At 42.3% G+C, this 23,438-nt stretch overlaps 1 protein-coding gene across 2 annotated transcripts in view; it reads left to right on the forward strand.

Moving 5' to 3' along the window:
* The window catches only part of Wdr59 (WD repeat domain 59), a 74,483-nt gene that overhangs the window by 12,896 nt on the left and 38,149 nt on the right, over positions 1–23,438 (forward strand). For both annotated transcript variants that reach the window (XM_084589998.1, XM_084589999.1), the window contains exons 9-15: positions 167–244; positions 352–511; positions 4,170–4,249; positions 9,073–9,285; positions 10,619–10,783; positions 13,295–13,390; positions 13,478–13,613. In XM_084589998.1, the coding sequence (XP_084446124.1) occupies positions 167–244; positions 352–511; positions 4,170–4,249; positions 9,073–9,285; positions 10,619–10,783; positions 13,295–13,390; positions 13,478–13,613 (928 nt within the window). The remainder of the gene's footprint in view (positions 1–166; positions 245–351; positions 512–4,169; positions 4,250–9,072; positions 9,286–10,618; positions 10,784–13,294; positions 13,391–13,477; positions 13,614–23,438) is intronic.

Here is a 23,438-nt window from a genome sequence, read left to right on the forward strand (position 1 = left end):
TTTAGGACCGTTCATAGAATGAAAAGAGAAAGGAAAGATAGTGCTAAAATGAGAGAGTACCTGTTTAAAGAGTGAGGCCATATATCCTGTGCTGCCAGGTAGTACCGAAAGCTGGTTATGAATTTAAACCCTCTTTACTGATTGATTGCTCTCCACCTTGTTATAGTTTTGGGACGTGACCAACCCCAAGAGGGTTGAATTCATGCTTCAAGCTGGTGCACCAGTCTGGAGAGCAAGGTACTTGGTAAGGGTTGTTTTATGTTCAATATTTGCTCTTTTGTTTTGCATGCTCTGTGAATACTCTGAGCTGCACAGTGCAATCTACAACAACATGAGCACATTTCATTGCAGCCTTTTGGAGATGGTCTTGTGACAGCCTTGGTTCCCAAGCTTCGGAAAGGAGACAAGAACTTGGTGATTTGGAGCAGCCTTCGTACAAGCATGCCAATCCGAACATTTCTTGCACACTCCGACGTGGTGCTTGAATTTGGCTGGAGGCGGCCACGACAAGGTTGGTGATTATCTTAACAATTTTAAAACAGTGTTGCACAGAAGTGTAGTGCTAGTAGATGCTCCTGCTGCCACTTGTTCTGAAGGAGAGATGTGGCTTTCAGCGAAAATTTTTTTATTTCATGGTGCATTTACTCAAAAGTTTTTACACATATTAGAAATAATTTTATGATTTCTGTCACAAACTTTCACTGTTATATATCTCGAAAACAGTACTTTTTTCCTTGAATGTTGTGGAAGATGTGGTTAACAAAATGTAGCAGAAGGCTGGTTCAACATTCATTGCATTCTTACAGGCATGCTGCAAGCAAATAATGGCATTTTTAGTATATTTGTTTTTTGCAAAGCACAAATTTTTGGTTCTGAATTTCTGCAGTGCAGTGTCGGTTTACACGTCTAGACTGAGAAGATAATTTCCCACAAAATCAACTAAACTATGAACTAAAGCAAAAAATCTGCTCCACAAGGTGAGCACCTAGCAGTCGGAAATCTGAAATGAAGAAAGACTCAAAGTAGTCACGTGCTTCCTCGATGTGCAGAGCCACTGAGGTTCACGAAACAATCTTCTTAAAGTGCTTCACGATGGATTTCACGAACGAAACATTGGGGCAGAATAGAAAATGATGCTACAAGTAGATACAATGATTAAAAAAAAAAAATTCATTTTGTCATGCCATTTTTAGTGATTTCAATGTCACGTCCTTCCTTATTGCAGTTTTCTGACATACTATTTGATGTTTTACTCTGCTGTCTTCTTGACTTGTATGTTCATAAAGGCAGGCTGTACAAAATAGGCTGATCCATGTATACTGAACAGCTGTTTTCTTTTACGTGTGCTGTACAGTACTTTGCACATTCACTGTGGCAGTAATTTTTCAAGCCCCAATTCCAGTATGTCACGTCCCACTGGTGGGCCACCCTTAAGTTTTCTATGGCGCAGTGTGAGCTATTAATGAGCTACCCATGAGGAACAGTGACCTTGCATGCAAGCCGTGTGTGGGCCAGCTTTCTGAGTTATTCCATGGCTGCATCTGAGTGTGGCTCACCTGTGGTTTACTTTTCTCACCTATCTTACCGAGTTTGAGGAAGACTTCAAAATTGTTACTAGCTAGTAGAGTTGAAGGGGCTGTGAATGCGTGGCTATAAAGCCGAATGATGTTTCATATCCAGTGTTTAATTTGCAAGTCTTAATGCAAAAATCCTCCTAACTCAATTCAGTATAAGCAACTCACACTGCTGAAATTGCAAGGTTCACTGAAACAATGCTTCCTGAGCATGCAAGGTATTCCACCTTTATTGTCGTATAAATGCTTTTCACGCCTAGTCTCAGACTTTTGATACCATGGCTTTGACCTTTTTTGGGAGATCTCGGCCGCGGAAGCCGCTTTTTGATGAAGGCGATGTCAGTGCACACTAAAAAACTCCAGGTGGTCGAAATTTGTGGAGCCCTCCCCTATGGCGTCTCTCATAGCCTGAGTTGCTTTGGGACGTTAAACTCCATAAACCAAACCAAGCCTTTTTTGGGAGGTGTTGCTGGCTCGTGCACCCTTTCTGGCCTTTTCTTGTAGGTTCATCAGCTTTTTTGAGGATGGGCTTGTCTGGGCAGCATTGTGGGGTTCCGTGAAAGCTGAATCATCTATCTCCTCTCCTCTCTGAATTATTGGTACTGTTTTTACTTCAGCCATACAATGAATAATCTTGATCCTTGCATTTAGAATTGCAGTACTGGCAGTCAGCTGCATTGAAAATTTTCTATACAGCTAATTATGCATTTCAAAATCAGGTATTTGCACGGCCTAATATTTTTGCTGCCGCATTTGGGCATGACGTGTGAAGCACTATAGTGACTTACGCAGCGCTGGCTGTACCTTGTCTTTCTCGTGGTGTGTGATGGGTCGCCACTGGGTCACAGCAATTCTCCAGCTGAAGAGATTTGTCATGCTTGATGGAGCCTGATACAGTGGAAGTTCTTCCTCCACCTCGGTTTTTCTTTTGCACTGCACAAATGGACCGTGCACATTTGTGACAGTACGAATCGCCTATGCGACACTTTTCACCAGTGACCCATGACACGCTGGACGTGTTAAGTGCCTGTTGCATCTTATGAAAGCTTTGAGTTACAGGACCTTTTTGAACAATCAAAAAAAAATCTGGACTGTTTTTATAGGCATTGTATCCTTACAAAAAGGCCACATCCTTTTCCACATGTCAACAAAAGTAGCGCAGGGACAGAACAGGGAAAAGCAAGGGCACACACTAGTGCTGTTCTGTCCCTGCGCTGTTTTTGTTGGCATGTGTTACCAACAAGCCCAAAGTGCCACCTTAATATCTTTTTCACAGTCAAAATAGACTCTGGTACAGCCTCTTCATAGTGGCACAAATAGATAATTCACGTAATAAATTCATGGCAGCATTAGACATTGACATGCCATCTTTTGACGAGGTATCATATATGAAATTAAGTATAAAACCTCAGTGTGTCTTAACGCCCCACCATGGTGGCTTATTGATTAGAGTACTCAACAGCTGATCCCAAGGACAGGGGTTCAGTCCTGGCTGAGACAGCTTCTTTTGATGGAGGTGAAAAGCAAGGTACCTATGTATTGTGCAAAGTCAGTGCACGCTAAAGAACACCAGGTGATTGAAATTTTTGGCACCCTCCACTACAGCATCTTTCATATTTTAAGTTGCTTTGGGAGGTTAAGGCCTCTAAACCAAACCAAATAAGGACAACAAAACAAATCCTTCTACAATTTCTCAATGACTACTTATTGCATTGGCTACATCATGGTCTTGAACTGCTAGTGCATGTCCATTTATGTACTCTACAAAGATGGTTGCTTGGAATGCTTCTTTCTCTGATAAATTTAAATGAACTGGCTTTTGATACCCCACTGTTTATCACATTTTGCTGATGTTTGGATTGTATATTTGAATATTTAGCTCAAGATTGATGGCAAGAAGGGGTAACAATAAAAAGAAAAGGATAGGAAGAGAACAGAGTGAGTTAGCAACTGAAAGTTACTGATATCTTGGCTGAAATCAAGAACAAGTAATTGGTTTGGTTTAGGATTTAGCGTCCCAAAGCGACTCAGGCTATGAGGGCCGCCGTAGTGAAGGGCTCCGGAAATTTCGACCACCTGGGGTTCTTTTACATGCACTGACACGTGACCACCAAGGCCAGGATTCGATCCTACATCTTTAGGCACAGTGGTGAGCGCCCTAACCACTGCACCACCACGGCGCGCAAGAACAAGAAATGGACATGGGAATGGCATATAATGCAGATTAGAAAATTGATGGCTCTAGGGTATGAAGTGGATTTCAAGGGAAGGTAACTGTTGCAGAAGGTGGCAGAAAACCAGATGGAAAGATGAGGTTAGGAAATTTGCTAGGATAAGGTGGCCACTGCTAGTGCAAGGCAGGGTTATATGGTTACATCAGTAATGGTAATGATGGTGACGCGAGCCATTAATGCTATAGCATCACCCTTAAAGATGGAGCTTAACTGTCCAATAAATTTCGTTCTGCCTGAACTGCTGGCATTGAGTAGTGGTTTTAACAACTCTCAGGCTCTAGACTTAATGTCTTTTTTTTTTTTCAATTTATAGCAGAGCAGAATGAACAGTTTCATGTTGCAATACCAGCATTTTTTCCAGAGTCTCGTGACTACCAGCTCGTGACATGGTCAAAGGATCAAAGTCTGCATCTATGGAATGTGGATGCAAAGCATCAAGTGGTATGTATTACCCCCAAACTATACTTTTTTTTTTTTCTTTGTTCAAGAAATGTTGCATTCACATGCAGTATTATTTGCCTAAGTAAGGCTACTGATGGTGTCTGTTGTTTAGCCTTATTGTCTTTTCAGGTATGTCTATGCTCATTGGCTTGCATGATTGTTTGAAATGCATATATTAAAGGGACAGAACACTGTCCAAAATATGTCATGAGATTATGGTGGAGATGAAAAGACCTTGCCTCATATAGTACAGATCGAGCACTACAATATTAAAGAAAAGAGGCTTTACAATTTTCATTTGCCATTGAAAATCACATATAAACAACTGAGGCGCTATCTAGCGGAAAAACACTATTCGGTGTATTACCCCACGTGACTTCATATCAGCAAAATATTGCTGATTTTCGCAAGTGCACATTGTTCTTTTTTCTTCTAGAAGTGCTTGTCATAATTCATTATATTTTGCGCGCTCTCTCCACTGTTTCCTTAAATAAAAACCACCCCTCCTTTCGTGCCGTGAAAGGTATGTTTTCAGGTTTTGCCACTAGATGGCACCACAGTGTTTGGAATTCTGTGAATGAAGCGATGATAGTAACCAGTAAAACTTTTGTCGACGAGGCGTACATTATTGTGACGTAACAGCCTTCAGTGTGAAACTGAAAAGGAGGTTACTCTATGCAAAAAAAAAAAGTCGAATTACTGCCTGGCGAGTGAAATTTATATTTGTTTTCGTTACGTCCTTCTTGTCAACCACCAGTCGTCATCGTGGTCGCTGCTCACGGTTTCCAGCATCAGACCATATAAAAACGGGCACATGCACTGATCGAAAAATGCTCGGCAAAATTTTTCTACAGCGTTTCTACCAAAACCATTATGGAATCGAACATTTCAGACATCATTCTTCCTGTTGCGCCTAAAAAAATTGGAGACCTAAATTCCAGTGTTCTGTCTCTTTAAGAGCACCACATTGCAGTTATTTTTATGTGTCTTATGTACCTTGCCTGACATAAAATGAAAAATTTAGATGTCTGTGCTATGTTCTCTGGTCTGAAAGGAGCACCACATTGTCATTTTTAGTCATTGAAGGGCCAAAGTTCAGTTCTGTTCTCATTTTCAGTAAAGGCTATGTTTGGGATTATGGTAGTGCCTAAGCTTGTAGTGTTAATTGTGATGTCAGAACTAATAATGCAAGCTTGATTTTTAAAGCATATGCATTTCAGTGTATTGCTATGTTGCAGGAATGATTGAAAATGCAATTTGCTTATGCCAACTAAATTAAGCTCCTTTGGGCTGCAGATTTTGTTTTGTATCTTCCAAACTTTATTCACCTTTACATTGTGTCAAAATTGTGTTCCACTGCGGGCACTTACACACGAAAAGTCTATTTCTGATACTTGTCTGGTGCATTACCTTAGTTACCACCAGGTGTACCCATATATTGGTGCAAAGCTTTTGAAATATGATTATTTACTTCAAGACCATCATGTTCCACTGTATTATGGAAAGCACATCTGTTGCTAACTGTGTGAACATGACGTTAGCATAAAATAGCGGGTCTTCTATTTTTCTTGCAACGACGCATCCAGAAAAGATACTGCAGAAAGAAGACACACTAGATCGGATTGAATAATGCAACATATAATTGACAAAGTCACCAGCCGGCAGCCAATAGTGGCTTTATTTAGGCTATTAGGGCTAGCTACATCTTTGGCATGTTATCGGGCAGTGTTCTATGCATGTACCATGACACGTCTGTGAGCATGTATTATTGCGATGTTTCCACTGCAACTGCATTCACACTGAGCATTGTTGTCTACTGGAAGAGATTGTCTCTTTTAAGATTGCTCTTTTAAGGCATAAGAAAAATACTGATTGTAAAAACTAAAGCTGCAAGGAATTAGGGGTGGAGCCTGCAAGGCTGCATCCTGTAGGGCGAAGTCACGTTTAATTGTGTGTACTGCTGGAGGCACCGTGCAGCTTAGCCTCGTTTTCTTGTTGTATTTGTTTGCTTCACTGCACAAGTAAAACTTGATCAACAGGGGCAGCAAAAGTCACGCCTACCTTGCCAGCACAAGCAGTGTCATCTGGAGCATTTTCCATAAAGTTTCTGAAAGTGAAGCTGTGTTCCATTGTTTTGAGAACATGCATTGGATGCCACTGGTGTTAACCACCAGTTTGTTTGTCATTTGAGATGGTGAAGTTTTTATATCAAACTGGCTGGATGTGTTGCTATCAATAAACTGCTTCCAGAGGAATTGCTGCACCAATTCAACCAATTCTTCTTGAAGTATGATAGAAGTATGGTGAATAGCTTGAAGTAGCCTACATTTCATTTTTCAGTACTATGAAATACCATGGAAAGAACAGTGTAACTGGAGCTGCAGTATGCAGTATGTTTTGCAGTATGTCTTGTTGGGTTCCAGCTGCAAAGCACTGTACTGCACACTTCTTATTCAGAGGCTCAGCAGCTGTGTCAGTTGCACCATTTTGATACGGCTACATATTTCTGCGCCATAAGCGTGAAATTTGTTATATTTGCGCCATGCTGCTCCAAAATGCCCTGACTATCCGCAAAAGTTTGCCATACTCAGGGACAACTGTCTGCTGCCATGATATGTTTCAGACACTGCAGCATGCGTTACTGGCCTTTTAGTTTTATTTTGAGATGGTGTCACGCCGTTTTAACACCTACTCACATTTTTCTGTCTTGATTCACGTGCTTCCTCCACTTTATAGTTCTCTTAACGGTTGTGGTTTGAGGATGCTTCACCGCACGAGTCACTGTCCGTGCTGTGAAGCATCCTCATAATGCAAAGGGGTTATTTGTGACGAGGCACCACTGCTACTGCTTCACACTACGAAAAAGGCCTTTGTGGTACTTGTGATTTTAGAGCAATACTTCAAAACTGTGTTTTAAGCACCGCATGCTTTCATTGGATGTATCTCTAGTTTTTTGTGCGGCTCATGGAAGTTTCCTATATGTTAGGCCATTCATGTACAGCAAGGTTACTTTTATGCTGTCTCGTTAATAGACTCACTTTCCCATTGTCAGCTAATGTAGGAGGTGCGTCAGTTATGGCTTTTATGCTTGTGCCAATATAACTGGAGGTGATACATGTGAAATGTATTTCAGGTGTCGGCAGGTCGGGAAACGCGCATCAGCCTTAGCTATTGAATTCTATAATGCCACAGTGGAGCCCAAGACTGCCAGAAATAGCATTTATCAATGCTGCAACATCGAAATGCTATAGTCTGCTCTGTGCACGAAATAAATAACCTGATATCCTGAGTAATTGCCCACCTCCCCTTAATCAAAATATTGTGTCAAAACCACTCAATCATCGCCAGATAGGAAGCATAATTTACGGGCCGAAGGCACGCTCGTTCATCAGTTTCCTTTGCTTACAACTTGCTTTCTTACCTGCTTTCGGCATTTATCTTTTCGCCTTTCGGTCAGTGTTTTTCTTTTGTCTTTTTTTCTGTGTTAGCTTTTTAATCAACGTTTTGTTTTTGCTTTTGGACACAAGCTGATCGCAGTTACGGCTTCAAATTAAGCTCTTTTGGGGCAAGCTGTGGATTTTGCAGACAGTAAGACATTGTCGTATGAGTCTTGCGAGCAATTAAGATAAGATCCTGTGATTAAGATTGTCAAACCGCGCTAGATGCAAAAAAAAAAAAGAAAAGCATATTCTCTAGCTTTTTCTACTTTTATTCGGCCCTCGAAGTTCGAAAAATCAGCCTCCTCAATTTTATGGCTTACATTATATATATATATTTTTTTTTATTGTGATAGCATACCTTGCAGTACAAAATGCTTATTTACAAAAATAGGTGCACACAGCGCTGGTGATAAGTGGCCCTTGCTAGATTTCCTTTGGATCACATTCATATGGTCTGATATTCTCATATTTTCATTTTTGTGTGCCGAAAGTAAGGTTTCTTTCCTGTTTAACGACTACAAAATTTGAATTCATGCTGCAAAGAGCAGTTTTTTTTCCCTCTGATGTGCTCTGAATATGGATTATACTGCTCCAAAGCTAAGATTTTGCTGCTGTGAAAATTGCTACAATTCCTATTTGAGCTGTTGCACCCCTACTTATTGCAGCTGGCTTCTAATGTCACACCGCTAATAAATATTTGTCAGTACCATCCACTCTGTGCCTAGCAAAAACATATCTTTAGTAGTGTCTGATGAAATTTTGTTGAGCAGAAGAATGTCTGCTTGTCTACATGTCACATAATTTTCAGTAAGCTCACATGTCTTACACTCATATATTAGACCTCAAACTTGGAGTTCTGTAAAAGCTTGAGTATAACATTTTCTGTACCGTAAACCTGCTTTTTATGTCTGCGCAGTGCTAAGAAAAGAGTTTGATTTGTAATTTAAGGTAATGGTATTTATGCTAAAAGTAATTGATTTTGTTAAGAATTTGATATTCATAGTAACTTTGCAGCCAGAAAAACTTCATATTCACACTATTCTAAAAGCTGCTGCAATGCATTCTGTTCTCTAAGAAAAGAGTTTGATTTGTAATTTAAGGTAATGGTATTTATGCTAAAAGTAATTGATTTTGTTAAGAATTTGATATTCATAGTAACTTTGCAGCCAGAAAAACTTCATATTCACACTATTCTAAAAGCTGCTGCAATGCATTCTGTTCTGCTTTCGACTGAACAAGGCCAAACCTTTATTGTCACAAATATTACTTTTGCTGTAGTGTCCACAATAGCTTGTGTGCTCAAGTATTTTAAGCCTTTTGGTGAGAGCTAAGCTGTCATGTCATGCTAGGTAATCTTGGTTTCTTTTGGTTGACTGGGAACAGTGTGGCCAAGATGTGTCTGAGGATGACACAGTTTCCCTGACAGCTTCAATGGTGGCTGAAGTGCCTACGACGCCCATTTCTTCAGAGTTTCCGAAGTTCACAGGCACATTCTCAAGCAAAGGAGACACTCCCTTGCCTCAGCACCCGCCACCTGACCTCGAGAGAGAGTTCTCACTCCTCAACATCAACATCCCTAAAGTCATCATCCAAGAGGTACAAGTTGCAACATAATTTTGTTTAGGGGAGTAGGAGGCATAGAAATTTCCGCTGTGCATTTTTTTCTGAAATGGTGAATAAGCCATTAGTAAACATGGCTCATTGCTTGGAAATTGCTTTCGCCTGGTAAATAAGTTAAGCCTGGATACCTGAATTCTGTGAAATATTGTTCATTCGGCCCCTATTAATTCTGAAATGGGGGTAATCCAAACTAGGAGGGCAGCCCAGCCGACGGCCACATAATTTTGTGGCATCGAACGCTCGTTAATTCTGACATGGGCATGTTCGCAGCAATTAACTAGGAGGGTACTCACAAAGAGGTTCGACCCGCAAAGCCAGCGATCATTCATATACACCTCCCCGAACCTGAATTACATAGAAGAGTGCTGCCAGCGCACCTAAGGTCTTCACGCTATCTCGGGTGCGACAACAATTGGAAGTCCACCTTTGCAGAAATATAGCCCAGCAGCGTAGTTTCAATTCATGCCATCCTGCCGTGACACGCAGTGGCCGTTTATGCTGCTCCAGGCACTGCAGTGGCAATGCTAGAAGTGTTTCCTGCCAGGAATGTCTGTGACAGCATTGATTAGACAGTCATATTTTAGACTTAGGCCATGTCACTTAAGATCAGCAGATGAACAGGCAGACTATAGTCATTACTATCATCATCAGCTCAGCTACATGTATAGTAAGGACAAAGGCCTCTGTCATTGGTCTCTAGTTTACTCCCTCCCACTGTACCAGCTACACATCAGCTCAGCTGGTTAATAAAAAAAATTTTGTGAGGTCAGCTCTCAGTTGGATGCACTAGCATCCTTCATTGTTTTAGGTAAAATGTTCATTTCAACTGCATTTTTAGGCTTTTATGAAATGCAATACAACAATCTTTTGGTCCCAAAATTTGTGAATGGGTGTGTAAATGATTATTTGGAATAAAAACGTTTCTAGTCACACATTAGTTTCTTGTGAAAACTTGCATTATTTGCATTTTTATCCAGTGGCTGTGCTGAAAAGATTGTGCCAGCTCTGATTCTCTAAAAATTATGTTAGTTTTTATTTTAGTTCTGCAAGATAAGTTATGCTGTGGTTTTAACTACTAATACATTTGTTCACCTACTGTGATGCTTTTTTTGTTGTTTTTGAAAAATGTTCCTTTTTTTTTTTTTTTTTTTTTTTTTTTGATTTCTTCATTTCAAGTGTGTTTGATTATGTGTCAGAACCACATTCTCCAGGCTAATATTTGTGGAGAACACCTTCAGTTATATAATTGATATATGGAAACTTCATTCTCAGGGCTGCTCTTAAATGCACATGTTCGTTTTGTTTTCAGCTGGATGCTGAGAAACGAGTCTGCTGTGTTGCAATAACCGTGGGAATGCACGTTCTGAGGCTAAGGCTTCAGTTTCCACAACTTTATCCTTACAATGCCAGCCCGACATTCCAATTTCTCAAGGGGACTACAGTGGACAGCAGCGTGGAAAACAGACTTGCTAAGGTTTGATCTTTATGTGAATTCTTGGTGACAGACACTAAATGTAATGAATTAAGAATGTCACTTTTCTTGCAGTACTCTTCTTTGTTCAGCTATGGAGCATTCAAATTGACTGATGTGGTAGACTCTTTTTAAAGTGAACATGACCTGACCTTGTAAATCTTTGGAGCTTATCAGAATTTTAGCTGGACAGAAGCAACCAAATTTACGAGCATGTGTGATGATATAAAGTCAGTCGTGGATACAATGGAACCCCGCTGATAACGTTTTTCATGAGACCGGAAAAAATAAAAACGTGTGAGCCAGGAAATATGATAATATGTAAACTGAGTGTAGTGGTAAACAGAACACATGTTAATTGCTGTGCAGTCGCTTGACGAAATCATGTGAAATCGTGTGCCATTGTCTGCTGCATTTTTTTTTTTTTTTAATTTATTCAACGTATCCTTAAAGGCCCTCTTTCGAGGGTATTTTCTCGCTCCCGTGAGCACAGTGCGCTTCTCTAGAACTTGCAGGGCTATTGCTGCTACAGTCGACGTAAAGGTTGGTTCCGGCAGCAGTTTGCTATCCTCTGTTTCCATTGCTGTGCGCATTAACGCTCTCAGCCACTATTTCATCAACAGTCAGAACCGCAGAGGTCAAATGGCATTGTCCACATAAAAGTAACCGCATTTGCAGTTCGCGTGAACGGGATTACTTGTTGCGCTCGCATGCTGCATGCAATCCCGTTTGAGTCAACCATGAAAGTAGGAAGCGCACGACATCGCTAGTATAAAAGAACAAAGATGAGCAGAGCGCACGAAAAAGGAGAAACTGCTAATAATGATGGTGAAGCCTACCCAAATGCCGTCTACATTATGCAGCGCGCGAAGGCCCACTCCATGCAGCTAAACGTCAAAACAGTCCAGGCCAAGCCAGGCAAAGCTGCCTTAAAAGTCGTCAGCACTTGCCACTTGAGCCGGCTTTTGGTGCTCATTCACAACATATCATGTGAGAACGTTCCCAAGTTATGGCATAACAGCGAAGTTTCTAATACATGGAAGTGATACCAGGGCTCAACCGCAGCAATGTAGCAGCTGGGAAAACGCAGCACCAGCGTTCTCGCAACAGCGGGGTTCTACTGAATATCGAACTGGAAGGAGATCGTGAAATAGTTGGATGTATCAATAATTCAATATATAAAGCATGCCAACAGATTAACTCCTCTTGAACCCAGACGAGCGAATATGGTGTACCCATGGTAGTGGTGCACTTTCTGCAATGACGTTTTGCCCAGCAGTATATTTGTAGTGCACCTCCAGCAGCACCGACCTGAGAAGCATGCGTGCACGCACTCGCTGCCGGAAGCTGCTCACCCACGTATGTCTCTCATTGCTGTATGGCTGTCTCTCGCTGTCACGTGGCCCTACGTCACAGCACGGAGCGGTGGTGGAGCACGAGGATCTGCCTCTCGATGCACGCTCCAATATAGCATGAGCTGACATATAGTTACGTGAGAGCAGAGAAAGACCGCCCCGGTGCATGGTACTCAGCACCATTACAGCCATGTAGATGCGCACTGCTTTTGATGCCCACTGTGGCATGACGCTGACAGCACTGACGCTCAAGAAGTGTGATTGGAATTTAGCCTATACTGGTATACTAAAAGCACAATGGTAACTCGATTAAAATCAGGGTGTAGTAAATTTGTGCTTTGCCATCAGCAAGCCATGCAAAAACTGCTGCATGACTTTGATTAGCAAGGTTGGCTTCGCTGCACAGTAATCAACAGTGCGCAGAATTCGGGCTTCCCTGCGTGACACGGTGTCGCATTGAAAGCCAGTGCGCCAGACTGAAGATCACTTATAATCGGACCCGATGTTCACTTCACCGCATTTTCAGCGTTGGTACTGCCAGCAGGTGCCTAGCAGCCAACCTGGCTCCACATGCAAAGATTGGGGTGCCTCTAGGGGAAGCACCCCATGTGTTGGTATGGCGCACAATACAATGTATTGAATGTTCTATTCAAAGGGAGTTTGACACATGCAAATAACGCTGCTATACTTTTGCATGGCATTTTCTATGGGATATACTGAGAGTTCGATGTAAGCAATAATTTGATATACCCAAGATTGGCTGTTGACTCTGCTGTACGTGAGCAGAGCAGTAGACTAAAGGATGTTCTTAAACTTTGAGAGAGAATATTTTCAAGAATTCTGCATGCTGCTTGGGGTTACCTTTTTTTTCTGGGTTTTGTGTGCAAAACTGAAAAGAAAGCAGTAGCTTGTGAAATGTTCATCTTAACAGAGTTGGTAAGAGTTTGGAATTCCTTGGTAAGAAGTAAAAAAGAAGAGAGCTCTTTGCACACGGACTGTTTAGAAACTATGATGCACAAAATGAAAAAGCAGTTATCATATTGCTTGATTATGCATCCGAGTCTTACTATAGCCACAAAGCTCTTTTTGTGTCATTATATGACTTGCGCCTTGGACTTGGAAAAAAAAGATATACTTAATATGCTTTCTTTCATTCTAGGTTTTGAGAACGACTTCTGAACAGCATGTCAAAAGAAATCGCAATTGCTTAGAACCCTGCTTACGACAGCTAGTAGCAACGCTTGAAAGCTGTGTTGTAAGTAGCTCACATTTTCTATTCTGGGTCAGCCACTCGCGTGATTTGTGATTTTAACTATGCTATGTTTTTATTACTGTCTTCTAGGAGTCTGCTGAGGTTGAGGATTCAGACAGTGGTTATCTTGCAGAGCGCCTCAAGCACCCTTATGCTGTCTATGGTTCCTTCCAAGATTCTAGTGTGCCGTTCCCAAGGACTTCAGGTGCAAGATTTTGTGGAGCCGGTAGGTAGTTTCTGATAACCTGAATAACCACCAGCCTTTTTTTCAACTACTGTAAAATGCCGAGCAAGTGCGCCCCCTCTCTGCAGGTCAAAATTACTGGAAAAGTGAATGGAGGGGCTATCCCGGAATGGCGCCAAAAAACAAGATAGTGACAACAAATTTTGCCTCTAGAATAAAAAATAGAGTGCAGTGCTTATTGATTTAATATCCTCTCTCATTGGGCTTGAAGGTGTGTGCCGAGATATAGCCGAGACGTCGATGCACTGCCATCAAGTGTTCTCGCTACGCTGCCACGGCTTACACAAACTAAACAACGTGCCGCCGCTGTTTTCTCTCGGTGCGCCATTTAAATATGTTAGCGATTGTCTTATTTCATTTTGGTTGCAACTCCTGCCTAGACTACAACCTTGTGCTCTTTAGTGCGCGAGCATCGGATGTCTCACTCACGGTGGTCATCAGACGCCTTCTGTCAGCCTTTGGGCATGTGCGCATCAAGGCAAGTCAACCCCGAAAATGTGCCCTTTTTGTTTGTGATATTCTTGAAAGTTCATTGTGCAGCGTGTGCACTAGAAACTACCACCACGTCTCCGCCAGTCAAAACTGCCACGGCGCGTACCTTTAATCACTTCTAATCTAATCATACCTCTAATAGAGCTGCAACAGTTGCGTGATAAGGGAGGAAGGAGAAAGAGGGAGGGGGGGGGGGGCTTTGCCAGAACGGCGCAGAAATGTGAAATTGTCAATGCAATTAGGGGGACTCTTGCATGTATAGGGATGCTTGCTTGGAAGTTCACAGTAAAGTGGTAATTTTGGTTCTGCTTGTGCCTGCGATCATTGAATTGAAACAGTAAAACTTTTCAATTTTTGGTCAAAGTACTATACCAGAAGTAAGAAACAAGTTTTTATATAGTGCAGGCAGGTGTGCTATCATTTACGCCTGATGACAGGTTGAAAAGCTGAAGATGCTAGATGAAATAGTGGTACTACTTTGTACTAATTGCTTGAAATTGGGTGAAAAAAAAATGCATAAAAGAGTAAGATGGTATAGACTTCAGAAATAGCTGGGAGACAACTAACAACAGAATTTGTAAGAACTTGTTTTCAGTCACGTATACCTTCTTTCGTAAACTCAAGAAGTGGACCTGATGGAGCCTGAAGAGAAGAAAATGAAGTGCATAATATTATGCATGCCTCTTAATATATTGCACAGAATCAAAGCATGGTGGGAAAAGTCTGCTGCAGGTGCTGCAGGGCCATGAGGTTCAGAATTATCTTGGATTTGAAAAAAAAAAAAAAAAAAAGCATGAGTGGCTCGACTGGTTAGCAGGAAGGAAAAATGGGCAGAAGTTTAGACTCTGGTTTGAGAACAGATATTTTGCTCTAGCCCAGGAAGAGGTGAGTGGCGAGGATAAGGAGTGGCTATGTGATTTTTTTATAGTGGCAGAATCCACATTTGAAGTAGGAACATGACCCATGGTGCAAGTTGATGCAACATAATTACAGTTGAACCTCAATGTAACGAACCTTTTTTAATACATTTTATTTTAATTTCCCAATCTCTGCCCTATTGAAAACCATGTATTTTTTTTGCGATTGAACAATATAATTTTATGCCGCACTTTCGATTTAACGAAGTCCTCGCACGCTGCAGGCAAGTACCAGGAGCCACCTTGACAGTTGCACGAGAACTAAAACTTTAGCCGAGACAGACCGCATTTTATATTTGCCCTTTTACGTGTCAATTTTGCTTGCAGTTTGGAATCTGCGAGCGAAACAGAATGATGATAGGGGCGTTCGCGTCAGCTCTTGTGTGCATACGGGTTTCACTGTGCAGAAGTTTCAGGACGCGTCATGCCATGTCGTCACTGGCCAGTCTTCAGCAAAAGCGCTAGGCGGAAATACTGTATTTACTCGTGTAATGAGCCCACTTTTATTAGTGAAAAATTGACGTCAGTTTGAGGGGAGGGTTCAATACAGAAGAAAAAGTTGAGATTTTTGTTATTTTTTAGAAAGTCGTCCATCCTTCTACCCATAAATCAAAGAAAACATGCGGTCAGCCGCCATTTTGACGCCAGCTTTGTGGGCAGACGAGGTTAAGAATTTCTCTGGGGTCAAGTGGATGCAGCTAGCAGAGGACTGGGTTAGTTGGAGTATGGGAGAGGCCTTCACCCTGCAGTGGGTATAATCCAGCTGATGATGATGATGATGGTGATGTATTATTTATATAGCACAGCACAACCAGATGACTATGGTGAGAAAGACACATGGAGGGCACACAGATGCAGGCTACTAACTGCTTTATTAGCCATAATCCAAGCACAGTATATATTTGAGCCTGAATATTTCAAATTTCTGGCTATATTTTATGTACATATTTTCCCCTTAAATTATGTGTGCAGGAAAGTCATGCAATATACTGAACTACAATTTTACCAGTCTGTCTGTATATCAAACTATGCGCTGTACCCCTTTAAGTGGTGCTTCTCTTGACAATGCACTTCAGTCACTTTTTGTGTGTGGAGTTGGGTCAGCTGCGCAGCTTGGGCAACTGTTAGCCGCACTAGTGCTGTCAAACTGTGTCTCTTGTATCTAAATGAATCCTAATGACGGCTTCAACTGCCATGCTTTTTCACCAAAGGCATTGCGACAAACATCTGTACCTCAACTTTAACATACCAATTAGCCTATTTATAGTGTACTGTTAACAAGATTAGACATCTTATGATAGCCAGTGACTGGTTGTATTCGCGTGTTTCATGGCCTATAGAGGGCGCCACCAGACGTGCAATATGGCGGGCAACTGTATGATCGCGGTATAGTGCCTAGAATATACTGGCTAGTGTGCCGAGGGCGCGCGCTCGCGTGGCCGCCGCGGTGATGCCTTCCCGCCGCCACTGCGGGGCGGCGCTGCCAATAGCTAAGGTGCTATCGCTCCGCGTTCGCGGCCTTGGCAGCATAGGCGGCATATAGGTCCGGATAGTGCGCCGCGCTTTTCATTGCGAAACCTGTCTCTTGACAGTTTGAGCGCACTTTTTGTCTAAAAACAGTCTTGGTGGAAGACAATCGTACCGTCCTAATACTGTGCGAAGAAAATCATACGCTGAAATAGCGCTCGAGGAAGCGTTTAACAAATACTGCCGGGTCCATATATATGTCTGCTATATCTTACTGTTTTATTTATTCAGCTGAACCGGATAAGGTGTTAAGCAGAACACATATTGACTTTCTGATATCCAGCAAGACAAAAAATTTGAAACAAGCACCTAAAGTTGACACGTTGGTTGCAATACTTTGTTTTGATTAAACGATCGAGTCCGGGCCGGGTTCAATATATTGCTATGAAATATTCCTATGACGATTTTATTTGATCTGAAGCCACTCGATTGCGATCCATGCATCGCGATCGCGGATGTACAATATCGTATGCATCTTCCTTCTGAGTGAGCGCTCCGTCAGCTCATATCCCAGGTGGTTGTCCCGAATTATGGCAACTATATATTCTCAATCGCGATCTAACCCGGAACAGATCGACGATGACTGTTATTGTCCGTGTGAAACAGGTATCAGAAAATACCCTTAATATTTTACACTGTTCATTAATCGAACTTTGAATTTTATTTACTCTTCGGTCTTTGTTTATGGTCTATGGTATATCGCGATGCCGCAGTCAAGTGCTACGAACGTCAATATGGGCCTCATGCTTTCGGATAGGTTACGTCGACGTTTCTGCACTTCAGTCATGCTTATTGCTAAGGTGATATATATCAAGTTAGTGACGTTTCATAGCGTCACATATATGCTACAGAAAAGAAGGGTGATCTTGCTTTTTCATAACATATGGCACACGCGCATGTTTTCAAAGATCGCATGCGACAATAAACACAAGCAGTCTGAATCTGACTTCAGTTTTTGTTCTTACTCTTTATTCATGTGTCTTATTAGGAAGTGACTTAATTGTTGCTTCATACATAAATGATTATTATGCGGTGTGCTTTCTTTTGTAACGGAAGGAAAGGCAAGAAACAAAAGTGTGTGATTGTATCATTGATTTTTTTTTTTTTTTACAAAGTCTACAATACAGTAAAATTTGAGCAAAAAGGCGCAGCAACAATAAACAAGTAAAAATATAGAAATGTGCCGCTAAAGGTTTTGGAGGAAGGCCTCTCATATGACACCGCAATAATTTTAAAGTAGTATGATACCAATTTTTTGTGGTATTTTTTTTTTTTTCACTTGCTAATGATGCGCTAGATATTCCTGTATAATTCTCCACGTGGTTTTTCGCTTACCACCGCTAAGTAATTTATAATTAATTTTACTTTCTTCACCAGTTTCGGCTTCGCGGTTTGAGCAGCCGAGTGGTTGTTGTACGGTCACAATTGTCTAGGTCACGCGCGGGATTAAAAAAAAAAGCTTCAACCGCAGACTCACTTATTAGCACCTCATTTTGCGCTTTCAATAGAGCCACTTGCTTCTGCGCTCCATGCCAGTTTTCTCTTAGCTCTTCTCAAAGCACGAGAAATGTTACAGCATATCTTTGGCTGGTTGCATGTTTCCTTCTTTCTGCGCATCTTGTGTAAGCTTCCGCTGGTATTTGCATTAAGCGCAGCTAACCCTTTCAGAGTTGACGGTCAAGCGACACGTTTTCTGCAAAATACATTCCCATGAATGATATGCTTCCTGAATCAGCTGGTTGCAGGCCACATCCGGAACAAAAACGTACCCTCCAGTGCACTCTGCCTATAGCTCTTCAGCTTTAGATACTGTTGTATTGTACGTGGTTGTTTTTTTTTCTTTTCCAAGAATAGACACTGTAGCATTCACAGAACTGCATTCAGGCTTCAAGCTTCCAAAAGTTATAATTTTTTCTATGTACAAAGTGGCAAAGTTCTTTTTTTTTTTTTCCGGCTCGATAATGCGCGTAGGCTACAGAGCTAGCAGGTGCTTCGGTTAATTTGGTCCAAGTTGCAGGGATGTAAATTGAGTCAAACGGATCCTGAGGTTCAAAGCTGCACGTCTGCTGCTGCGGGCATGAGTTCTCGCTCGGCTTTTCTGCTGCCGGCTCCTTGGAAGCATTGTCAAACATCCTTGATGGTACGTGGCTGTCGTCTGCACCACTGGCATTACTGGCACTGCGCTTTTGTCGTTTAGAGGCCGGTTGGTCACAGAGGTTCCTCAACTTCCTTTTCGATGTCTTCTTAGGCAGAAGATGGTTCGAATAATAGTCGAATAGCGTTGGCGCGGTTTCGGGCTTAAGGCGTGGTCTATCTCTAGCGAGCTCGTTGACGATGCCGTTCACCGTCACTTTGAACATTCTCTCGATGTAGCTCTCCTCAAAATATTTTTCGCAGACAACACACGTTGAAGTCAACTTGCGGTCCTGTCTTTTAATCAGCCGCTTCCACTATGCAAGCTGCGCAGGGTCCGATGGCACACCGAACATAGAAACCTAGTCCTGATTCGAGCGGTAGCCACTCCGAAGGAGCGACATGAAACATATGTCTTTTCCCTGCCCTGATGCTTTATTTTTAGCATCATTAGTCGTTGCAAATTTAATTCTCTCAAATGAATGCAAGGAACAGAACGACTAAAACAAAAGAACAGCGTAGACGCTCCCAAAGCGCTCGAACCACTGATGGCTCGGCCAGCGCAACTGCGGCAAATCAAGGGCGCGCCGGCGGCCGGCGGCGTCGACGGTGCCTTTACGATGAGCAGTGCCCCTGGCGGCCAAAGTTGGAAGGCATCGCCGGCGCGGCCACCTCCTCCCATTGAGAGACCCCTCCGCACGGCACACTAGCAAGTATATTCTAGGCACTATAATCATGGCTGCCTCACAGCTCCCACACATCCATTTCTGAAAGGTTTTCTGGCTTGGTATGAAATGCCCGTGCGTTCATTCTTTTATGTTTGCAGGGGCACATTGAAGACGCTGACAATAACAATGTGCCCCGTGTGGGGTTTTAATAGGGGGATAAATGCGTTTTCCCCGCTTAGTCACGGCTGACAGTCAAAACCACGGACCCCACCCAATGGTCGCGTGCGCTGCCAAGCGCACGCTGACCACAGCGGGCCTTGCTCTTGAGAACAAAGGAACAACACGTGCTGACAACAAACAGGCATTTATTGCTGCAATAACAACAACGCCAGCTAGCAATAAAACATGCTAATGAATACAGGTCGCCTGACTCACCAACAAGGCTACAGGTGTGAACGTTCACCCACGCTAGAGCAGGGGATAAACTTTGAGGCCGGACAAGACGGGCAAGCGAGATAAGTCCCGCGAGGCTTCACCTCGCCGGCGACTGCGGAGTGCCGCAAGGAAACGTCCGCTCGCATCCAGTTCTCGATGCTGAAGAGAACTCTCTTTCTGGCGTGCGTGAGTGTGGGGGGGGGGAGAAGGCTCCTGTGATTCTCCAGCTACCGTGACGCTGGTGCCATCTCTCGATAGTTAATGGTAACCACCAATGCTGACACCATTTCGCGATAGCTAGAGTCACTACCGCGAGGGAAAGCCGACTTTAAAGGGGACGATGGGAGATCGTTCCCCATATCTGCTACTCGACAAAGTGCTTGAAGGAAGTAAATTTAGTGCAAAAGCCGGATACAGAAAATATTGCAGCGTAGGTAATGCTATTCGAGCAGTAGAAAGACCTTGCTCCCCCCTTGCTGATTTATTTAATGAATATTGCAATTACCTGCAATGCTAATCTGATATTGTAAATATGTGCGGCGCAGGATGGGGCAGCTTTTTTTTTTTTTTTTTTCAGCCACGGCGATTGCGCATTTAAGAGGAGGCAATAGCGGCGAGCATACAAGCGTATAGTGTGCGATGTTAGTGAGCGTCATCTGATGATCGAAATTCACTGGCCCCCTTCCTCCACTGTGAGGTTCACCGCACCTTTGGCATATAAGGTTCAATCTGCTGCTTGTCATGCGATTACCACAACGAAACTCAGGCCGGAATCCGCGCGGCACTGACTATGGTCCAAGGTCAACCTCGGAAATCAATTTTTCCTTAAAACAACATTTATCATTTACTCGCACTTCCAGCTACCGACTGTATGAACGCAAGCTGAGGTAGCGAAATAGAAAATGCAGTACATAACTTTTAAACACACCCACTCGTTGTTTTCGCCAATGCTCAAACTAATTAAGAATTCGCAGGTGTACACTGTTAGCGCCGCGAACACCGTGGATGTTCGATCCCCATGTAAACGACTTTATTAATTGCTGATCACAAATAATATTTGGGAAAGAAAAGTGAACTTGCGCAATCATCATCTCGCCGAGCTAGAACCTCCTAATAAAAGCACAAGACATAATATTGTCCGAACAACCCAGGTACCACCGAAACATTAGAGCAATGTTACATTTTTGTTTCAGTCAAACATTATTTTGATGTTGTTAATGTCCTTTCCTTCTAATGTTTTAGCAGTGTTACATATAAATATTGATATAATGTTCCCATTAACATTTAAACAACATAAATCTAATATTTATGCAACAAAAATGTAACATTCGTGAGAAAGTAGAGCAACCTTGCACGAGCATGTAAGCTACTGCTCGTGATGGTACACAACTTCCACGCTTTACAAAGACCACAATACAACACAACTCAATAATACAACACCATTCCTACACTCACCTCTGAACAAATAGCATAGAGTCAACCTTTTATATCCATCGCCGACGGATGTTCCATGAGTGATAGTGGCGAATGGATAATAAGCAATATGTTCTTGCAAAATATTGGGGCTGTGCTTGCATTTTATGGTGGGCATCATCTCAAAGCTCTAGTTGCAAAAGGCCGGGGTGGCGCAGTGGTTACGGCGCTCGACTACTGTTCCCAAGGATGCGGGATCGAATCCCGGCCCCGGCGGCCGCTTTTCGATGGAGGCGAAAAGCACGGTGCCCGTGTGCTGTGCGATGTCAGTGCACGTTAAAAAACCCCAGGTGGTCGAAATTTCCAGAGTCCTCCACTACGGCGTCTCTCATAGCCTGAGTCGCTTTGGGACGTTAAACCCCACAAACCAAACCAACCCATCTAGTTGCAAAGATGTGTTATTGAAAAAACATGGTTACTGGAAGAAAAAAGGTAAAAGTGCTGGGACACAGTGTTTGAAATATATATGCTATGTTGTTTTATAGCTATGATCCAAATATTACTTTGTTTAGGAGACAATATTAGAACAACATTTGTTTGTAACATTACATTAAAATAATGTTTACAATGCAACATAAACATTGAATAACATTATCATAACATTCAAAAGTCAATATTAGCAAAATGTGTTCTACTAATGTTATTTTTATGTTACAGAATGTTAAGCAACATTCAGGCAACTTAGATAACAAATTTATAACATTATTTTAATGTTCGGTGCTACCTGGGAAAGCTCTAGTGAAAATGATGCGGTGTGTGAAGGTGAGATGTTCCCTACCAAATAATATATCTCACACTGGGCAGTGACTTCTATGATTTGTAAAAAGAAAGAGCAGTGGAATGTTTATCATTTTCAGCAGAACATATTTCAGAGCAAAGTTTGCTTATACATCTAGAAACTTCGCACTCAACCAAACTTGACGTCTCGCTAATGACTTGCTTGATAGATTGTCTCCCTATGAAGCAAAATACTTTTTTTTTTTTGTCTGCATCAAGGTTCCTCTCAACTACGAAGTAACTCTGACGATAATCTGGCTGGTAAATTGAAAAATGTTGCACAAGCACTGCACATAACCAGAGAAAGAACGCCAAAAGCCGTCACCGCTAGCCGCCGCTACAGGTGATCATTACACATATAGGGACACTTTTCGCCATGTGGCGGCGCGCCAGTCTGTGAAACACGTGAATAGAAACACCCTGTGTGGCTTTGATGCGAAGCATATTGGGCCTATCAACGCCTAGTGAGCAGTGTGCCGGCAGGCAGGTGTTTTATACAGACACTGAGGCATGGAGCAGGAGGCTTTATTAAGAGGTGCCTACTGGCAGCCTCAAACTAACACCAAATCAATGTACAGAGTATCAACGCGAGCTTTTATACATTTGTGAACAGCCGGCATATGTGCCGCCAATCACGATAACATGCCAGGCCATGTGCAGACATCGTGGTAGCCTTTATTGAGATATGGGATGACGACTTGTGTCACTAGCATGGGTGCAATGTATGTTTGCTTGTAGGTCACAGGTAAGCTTATTTTTTGTCATCTTTTGTATATTGAGCTATTTTACAGCCTCATTCAAATTCACCTGCTAGTGACACCAGATTTGAATGGTTCGTGGCAATATCCATGTTTGACTATATACCAGAGGTCATGTGAACAAACCCCTGCTGCAGCAATCATTTTTAGGGGATAATGCAAAAGAAAAAAAAACAAAAAAAGCCTGTGTTTTGTGCAATATAAAGTTCACATTAAAAGATACCCAGGTGGTGAAAACTCATCTGGAGATTTCCACTACGTCCTTTATAGCCTGCATGCATGAGTTTCAGGATGTTAAAACTTCGCATACCGTTTCATATTTTACCGTACCATACTTTATTGGACATACCAAGGTCAGCATTTCTAACGCAAACAGAGAGCTGGGATGAGAAATCAAGGCAGCAAAAGCACTACGGCAAGCTGACCGAAGTCGGTGCAGATCAACACGACCATATAGGCAAGCAAAAGTGGTTTTCGCACCTGAAAAGGAAGCATACTCTCTCAAAGGACCAGAAAGGAAGCAAACTCTTATTAGATTTGAAGCAAAAGTCGGGTAGAAAGTGTGGAGGACTATAAAGTTCTGCCTTTAATATAGGTATGATGCAACAGCATTAATTTTCTCCCATC

This window comes from Amblyomma maculatum, chromosome 1 (genome assembly GCF_055883805.1).
Source record: "Amblyomma maculatum isolate TAMU_Amacu chromosome 1, ASM5588380v1, whole genome shotgun sequence".
Lineage (NCBI taxonomy): Eukaryota > Metazoa > Arthropoda > Arachnida > Ixodida > Ixodidae > Amblyomma > Amblyomma maculatum.